The sequence below is a fragment of the Myotis davidii genome, unplaced genomic scaffold (assembly GCF_000327345.1).
Source record: "Myotis davidii unplaced genomic scaffold, ASM32734v1 scaffold170, whole genome shotgun sequence".
In the NCBI taxonomy this organism is placed as follows: domain Eukaryota; kingdom Metazoa; phylum Chordata; class Mammalia; order Chiroptera; family Vespertilionidae; genus Myotis; species Myotis davidii.
In genome coordinates, this window is record NW_006282528.1 from 1,643,408 (window position 1) to 1,650,691 (window position 7,284).

At 51.7% G+C, this 7,284-nt stretch overlaps 1 protein-coding gene across 1 annotated transcript in view; it reads left to right on the forward strand.

The window, feature by feature from the left end:
- TMEM50B (transmembrane protein 50B) overlaps positions 1-7,284 on the forward strand; it is a 9,210-nt gene that overhangs the window by 211 nt on the left and 1,715 nt on the right. The window contains exons 2-5 of the mRNA XM_006753119.2: positions 1,166-1,415; positions 3,016-3,083; positions 5,484-5,576; positions 7,119-7,176. Of these exons, the coding sequence (XP_006753182.1) occupies positions 1,166-1,415; positions 3,016-3,083; positions 5,484-5,576; positions 7,119-7,176 (469 nt within the window). The remainder of the gene's footprint in view (positions 1-1,165; positions 1,416-3,015; positions 3,084-5,483; positions 5,577-7,118; positions 7,177-7,284) is intronic.

Sequence of the window (7,284 nt, forward strand, 5' to 3'; positions counted from 1 at the left end):
ATCGGCCACATTTACGCCTCATTTTTCGCCCGAACGTGCATGCTGATCCTTTGAGCCGTGACTACCCACTCAGAGCTATTTGTTTCACGGCTGTTTGTGTAAACAGTGATCACAGTTCTGGATGCTGTTACTGAGCAAAGTGTGGTAAGTCCTGGGTTCATTTGACTAAAGGGAAAGTCACCCCTTCCGTGTCGTTGGCGATACAGTCATTGCAGGCAGTGGCATTTTAAGTTGCCGTGTGAGCCCTTTAAGGCTCTCAGAGGCTCAGCACTGTGTTACTGCTGTGAGGCGCGGAGTTCGGGCTGCGTGGGCCCAGTGACGCCTCGGCTCCTGGAGCTGAAGCGGGAGGGCCCCAGGCAGCCCCAGGCCCTTCCCAGCTGCAGCGCTGGAGAGAGCAGGGGAGCGAGAGAGATCTGCTCACTTCCATTTCTTCCCAACACTTCTAACTTTTTATTGCTGAGAATGTCAAGCATATAAACAAAAATAGAGACTGGTATAAAGAGCCCCTCTCCCATCTTACTCCATTTACTTACCATCCAGCTTCCAAAAAAAAAATCAAATCATGACCAATTTTTCTTTAGCATTCCACCAACCACTCCTGGCCCCAACTCCATTTTAAAAAACAAATTTCAGTTTCTGTTACATTAAATTCATCTCTTTCAGTGTATAGTTCTCTGCCTGAAGTCCAATAGGAAAAAAATCACAACAGGAACTAAAGATAATTGGGAAGCAGAATTTTTTCCAGTGTTTCTAAGTCTTTCTTGCTTTTTATGGTCATCTCGTCTGTACTTAGTTTGTCTATGAAATCCATTGACAGCTTGTCTAATTTAAGTCCATTCAGCCTAGTTTACATAGAAGCGTTGCTTTTGACAAACTTCAGTCAGTTAAACAGGATTTAATCAGATTGTTAACTAGTACTGTAGTAGGTTACGTCATTTTGGAGACGTGACAGCTGACAGCTCATTGGTGGAAGCAGAAGGCGTGGGCCTGGTAAGCGAGGAGGGTTCAGCGGGTGAAACACGGTCATCAGGGAGCGGGCTGGCTGAGGTTAGTGAGGGCGTCGGTGGCGCGCGATGACAGCGGGTGGAAGGGCTGGACAGCTCATCCCAGTGACAGCTTTTCATCTCGCACCGATTCGTCGGTTAGCCTCACTCACAGGAATAAGTAAACAGGGTTCTTATTTATGTTCCAACGTCCAAAACTCGAAGCAGAGAGACTTCCTATGCCATTGTCATGGTGGGCAGTGAAGCGGGGGGCGAGGGGCAGGCACGAGTGCTCCCCAGTGATGGGCTCTGTCTCCAGTTCTCCGCAGGCTGGTGGGTGATGATCGACGCGGCTGTGGTGTACGCGAAGCCGGAGCAGCTGAACCCCGCCTTCCACACCTGCGGGGTGTTCTCCACACTGGCTTTCTTCATGTAAGCAGGGCCCGCTCAGCGCAGGGCCGTCTTCCTGGAAGATGTTTCCCTAAGGCTCAGTGCTGTCCACTCTCTGAAATGACGCTTTAGTTTAATGGATGGAGTCTTTTTTTTTGAGAATTTATATAAGAGTTTATATAAATCAAACTGGGGACATATGCTGGGGAGCAAGATCTCAAATGCTCCCTGATGGATTCTTCATTAACAGCTAAATAAATAAATATTTTCCCATGTTAAAATGAAAAGTGAGTGCTGAGTTAGTCAGGTATCATTTTAGCATCTGTAAAGATTGTCGTGTGATTTTTCTCCTTATATCTGTTAAACTGATTATTCTATCAGTACCAAGTTATTTTTTATATTTTAATACCTCTGAATATCAGGGTGCTGTTTTTGGTTGTTGTTAATCCTCACTCGAGGATACTTTTTTCATTGATTTTTTTTTAGAGAGAGTGGAAGGGAGAGAGGGGCAGAGAGAGAGAAACATTGATTAATTGCCTCCCCCACACGCCCCAGCCAGGGATAGGGAATGAACCTGCAACCTACGTAAATGCCCTTGACCAGGAATTGAACCTGGTGTGTGGGCCAGTGCTCTACCACTGAGCCACACCAGCCAGAGCTTAGGGTCTTTTATAGTCAGTGGTGTCTTATAATTACAGTTGATAACAGTTTTTCTCGGCAGTTTAAAAAGTAACGGTGAATTTTAACAATCAAGGCATCGCAGAATGAATGAAATATGTTACATTTCTAGATTTTTAGTGAATCATCCTTAAGTATTGTCATGCACTCAACTTTCACCATGGAGGATTTTTTTTTAAAATGTGTTGCTTGACTGTGTTGGGTGTGGGGTGGGGCAGGATTGGTCTCAAATGAGAAAGAAATGGCTTTTCTTTTTTATTAAATCATTTTCAGGTTTATCCGTTATTTCACTTCATAAAAGAATTTGAAAGCTTTTCATGGGTGTCTTTTAATAATTAAAAGTGTTAAACATGAAGGTTACAGAATTGTCTTATACTGTCGGGAGTGTTTTGAAGTTTAATTGTAGAAGAATGCTGAGAAGAGGCCACTTCTGCTGCAGCCGCGCTGGCCCTAACAAGCGGAGTAAAGCGGCCTGTGTCCTGTCCACAGACCACGTGTTTGCTCAGTGTTAGAAACAGGCAGGGAACGTCACTCAACCCCAAGAGAAACCTTGAAACTATTTTTTAAATATTTTCTATTTATTTTAATTTCCATTACTATTTATCCCCCAAACTCCCCTCCCCGCCCCTCCCCCAACCACCACTTGAAACTCTTTATTATAACAAGAACCTTAAATGGGGTGTTGCACCCTGAGGCATCAGGGTAAATGTAAGCCAGGCAGAGAATCCAAAAATGGCCATCCTGGGGACCAGTCACAGTCATCTCTTCAGTTAAGGGTGCTTTGGGGTGTGCCTTGGGAAAATCAGACTAGTAGAACCTTTGTGCACACTGGGGTGTTCGGTGAAAGGTACGTTCAGTTACTCAGATACTGACTTCAGTTAGGAGTGTTTTCCTCCTGATGATACGTAAGCACCGGTGAGTGTCTAAGCACCGAGAAAGCTTCTTGGATTTTGTCTCGTTTCAGGATCAACGCGGTGTCCAATGCCCAGGTGAGAGGCGACAGCTACGAGAGCGGCTGTTTGGGGAGAACAGGTAAAGGCGAGGGGCCATCCCAGCAGACGGAGCAAAGCCTCTCGTGCCGGGCGGGGGCCGGGGGGCCGCGGGGCGGCAGCGGCTTGTGCAGCTTGTGGAGGTTACGTCCTCAGTCCTTAGGAAAGGGGAGGCTACCATACTCCAGAGTCACTGTGTGTCATGTGACTGCACAGCCAGCGGGTGGTGGACTCGGATCACTTCCCCGGCGGGTGATGCCATTCTCACCAGCGCCGGCCAGTGATGCTGCCCCGAGATGCCGCCCAGGCAGAGCGTGGCAGTCAGGAGACGAGGCCAGGGTTCGTGTTTTCGCGTTCTGTTCTGATTACCCGTAACCACACGCCCTGCGGCATGGCTTCAGGCGTGTGCGGTTGGTGTACTGCTGAAGCATTTTTCTGGAGTTTGAGTTCTTTTGAACTGTCACCAGTGGTCTTTTTCTTTTGCTCAGGTTCTAACACATCTGCTAGCACCACGGGGTCTGTTTTCAGTGGGATCTCCATGCTTCATGCAGAAGGCGGGGCTAGAAACTCTATTCCCAACCTCTCAGGACATGGAGGGTTTGTGCAGTTATGGCTGGAAATTGGGAGTGGGGGTGGGTTTGAAAGATGTTTAATAATATTAGGGACTACTTACAGACACCTAGTGTGAGTGCTGTCCTGAGTGCTACACGCACTACCTCATTTAATCATCCCGCGTTCCCGTGAGGTAAGTGCTCTTGTCCCCACTTTTAGATGACGGGACTAGGGCACAGGCTGCTTAAATAGCTTGTCTGAATTCACAAGCAAGTGAGTGAGGGAGCCCGGATTTGAACCCTCACCACCTGGCTCTAAGCCCTGCTGTCAGCCGCCACACAGCTGTTTCTAGAGCATTTGGCCTCTGTGTCTGGTGTGGTCATGTACGAGAGGCCTGGTGCATGGATTCGTGCACAGTGGGGTCCCTCGGCCTGGCCTGCGGGGATTGGGCCAAAACTGGCTCTCTGACATCCCCTGAGGGGTCCCTGATTGTTAGAGGGCGCAGGCCAGGCCAAGGGACCCCACTGGTGCATGATTGGGGCCAGGAAGGGACCGTGAGAGGGCTCCAGGGCATGTCTGGTTCATCTCACCCAGTGCTGATGGGCCGGACACCAGCAGCAAGCCAGCCTACTGGTTGGAGTGTCTGCCCCTGGTGGTCAGTGCACGTCATAGTAACTGGGTGAATGGCCAGACATTTAGCATATTAGGCTTTTATATAGGATATTGTCAGCTTGATTGAGTATAATTTATAGGAAGTAAAACTCACCAGTTTAAAGTACAGTGGGGCCTTGACTGACGAGTTTAATTCGTTCCGTGACGGAGCTCATAACTCAGATTACTCGTATGTCAAATCATTAAAGTGAACGAGTGAGACACGTGATGCTGGGCTGATGTTGTGGCGTTCACTGTGACGTTCGCTGTGCCAACTAGCGGTGGGGTATCTGAAGCTGGCTCGTAATCCGAATTTTAGCTCGCATCTCAAAGCAAAAAATGGGCCGAGAGACGGCTCGTATCTCGAAAAACTCGTTAGTCGGGACACTCGTAAGTCAAGGCCCCAGTGTATCCAGTTCGATGAGTTTTGACAGATGTATACAGTTGTGTGGCTTTGCTGCCTTCATGATGTAGAACTTTGCCATCACCCTTTGTGGCTAATGCCTCCCCCACCTCCTGGCCACCCTCACTTACTTGACAGCCAATGCTGTGGGTCATGTTACTAGTGACTGTTTTCTGTGGAAAACGCCATCGCAGCACCTGGATTCCTTAGCTTAAAGGTAGGACTTGTGTGAGCCTTGGTCTCTCTGGACCCACAGTCCATACTTCACCCTCTGAGTCATGGCGTTTTATTCCATGACCGTTGCCCACACAGTGGAAGCGTGCCAGGTGGTTTCTGCGTGTTTCTGTGTTGCACCCGGTGGGAGGGCTTACGGAGTGAGGGCTGAGGGTTTGGTAGGCTTGCTCACGTGTTGCACCACACTCAGTAACGGCAGGATTTTAACGTCGGTCCCTCCTCACAGCCTCTCGTTCCTTTGTGGCGATGGCTAGCTGAGATACCTTTGCTGCTTCTACTAGAGCAATCACTTTGACAATGTACACAACAGGTGAATTTTCAGTTAGGGTTTAGCTAATCAACTCAGTCGAATAATTACAAAGCTTATTTGACTGAGTTTATTACCTGGTTTAGTTCATTCAGCTGTTAGTTTCTCTAGCCAGGAGAAAGGTAACGTGCCCTTTGAGTTTTTAAAAATCTTCCTTCAGTGAACTGTCGAGCAGGTGCACGTAAGCACGTGACGTGTGTGACCGCAGAGCGTGTGTGAGGTCGGCAGTGTCCCCGGGGTTGGGTTTCCCTGAGACCGAGCGCGGGGGCGAGCTCACGCGGCTGTTCTCCACGCAGGTGCTCGCGTCTGGCTCTTCATCGGCTTCATGTTGATGTTCGGGTCGCTCATTGCTTCCATGTGGATTCTCTTTGGTGCCTATGTGACCCAGAGTAAGTAAGTCTTCCTCCCTCCCCAGGAGGCCTGCGGAGGGCCCTTCTGCTCGGCCGAGTCCGCTCCTCCCCCTGGAGTGAGCTTGGTTTCCCTGCTCGGTCGCCTGCGGCTGGGAGACTGTGCAGCTGTAGTGGGTGGCCTGACCAGGACACGTGCCCCCGGCAAGCCCCTGGCACGAGGGGACAGCGGGGACTGTGCTGCAATAACACTGCTCCCAGATGTGTCAAAGGTGTGTCCTTTAGTTCATTCCGATACTGACGGGCCGGCGCCGTGTGAGCTCGCTGGGAGGAAAGCGCATCTTACAGCAGCTCTGCTGAGCGGTGGTTTCACACCATGTGATTCACCATCCAGCTTACAGTTCCGTGTGTACAGCACAGAGCTGTGCTCCGTCACCAGTTCCGCTGCAGGACTTGTCGCCCCACCAAGCCCCGACCCACCAGCAGTCCCTGCCGCCACCCTCCCCGCCCGGCAGCGCCCCCTGCTCCGGCGCAGCTTTGCCTGCTGGTGTCGCGGGTCCTGCGGGAAGCGCGCTGTCAGCTCTGACCCAGACTCACGGCGGCTGGGCCCTGCTTCCGTGGAGAGCCTGCGTGGCTACTTAAAGCAGCACGTGAACCTTCCGGTTTCTGTTACGAAACAGGGGTGTGTAGGAAGGTCCGCGCCAGTGCGGGCTGTGCGCTCCCTGGTTGTGTCTTGATTGCCCAGGAACTGGCACGTGCTGAGCAGTCGGTCACAGCCTCGTCCTCTTGTCTCCGGACCGCTCACTAAGCGCGCTTTCTCTTCTAAACAGAATGTGCTTGCACCTCAAGCGTTCCTTTCTGACACACGTTTCTAGTCTGTCGCTGTGCAGGCTGCCTCACTCCGCTACCCACTGTAATCGCAGCAGCACCATGGCCGTCCTGCGCCTCCCTCGCGCCTGGCTGCACGGTGCCCCGACGCCCATTTGACAGAGGGGAAGCCAAGGCATGAGGAGGTTACCGTCTGGTGGTCATGTACTTAGCGGTAGAGCTGGGACTCGATCCGGGGTGCGGCTCAGCCCTGGGCGCTCAGCCCTGCTGCTCCGGTGCTTGCTGATGTCAGAGGCCCCTGTGGCCGGGCCTTCCCCGGTGCAGTGTTTCCATCAACACCGTAGCTCAGGAACCTCAACCGCCCACAGCCTGGAAACAGTTTCCAGCTCTCCCTTCTCTTCGGTGAGGACAGTGACTGCGCTCTGGGAGCACGCGGTGGGAGGACGCGGTGGGGAATACAGTGGCCCTTTCTCCCTGCCGAACCCGCACACAAACTCCAGAATCGAGAGGGGAAAGCAGCGGTCAGACCGTTGCGTCACCAGGAACTCCCTCTGCGCCTTCTCTTTGTGTTTCTGAACCGGCTGGAGCGGGACAGGCCTGGGGTGTGGGGCGTGAGATGAGCATTTTCTCCTTTCAGTCTCGTGGTCGCAGTCTTAGGTGAAGGAGTGGTCGCAGGTTGGGGATGCACCGAGGCTTTCATGTGAGTGGCGCACAGTCGCGCGCTGCCTGTGTGACCGTGTGCTGTCCTCTGTGCAGATACTGACGTTTACCCGGGGCTGGCGGTGTTCTTCCAGAACGCACTGATATTCTTAAGGTGAGTGGCCTGCTTTCTCAATCCCACTGAGAACATTTGCGGAAATGCCACCTTTCCCCTACGAGCAGCGTGGACGTGGGACTCGCACAGACCCGTAGGCGAGGACCA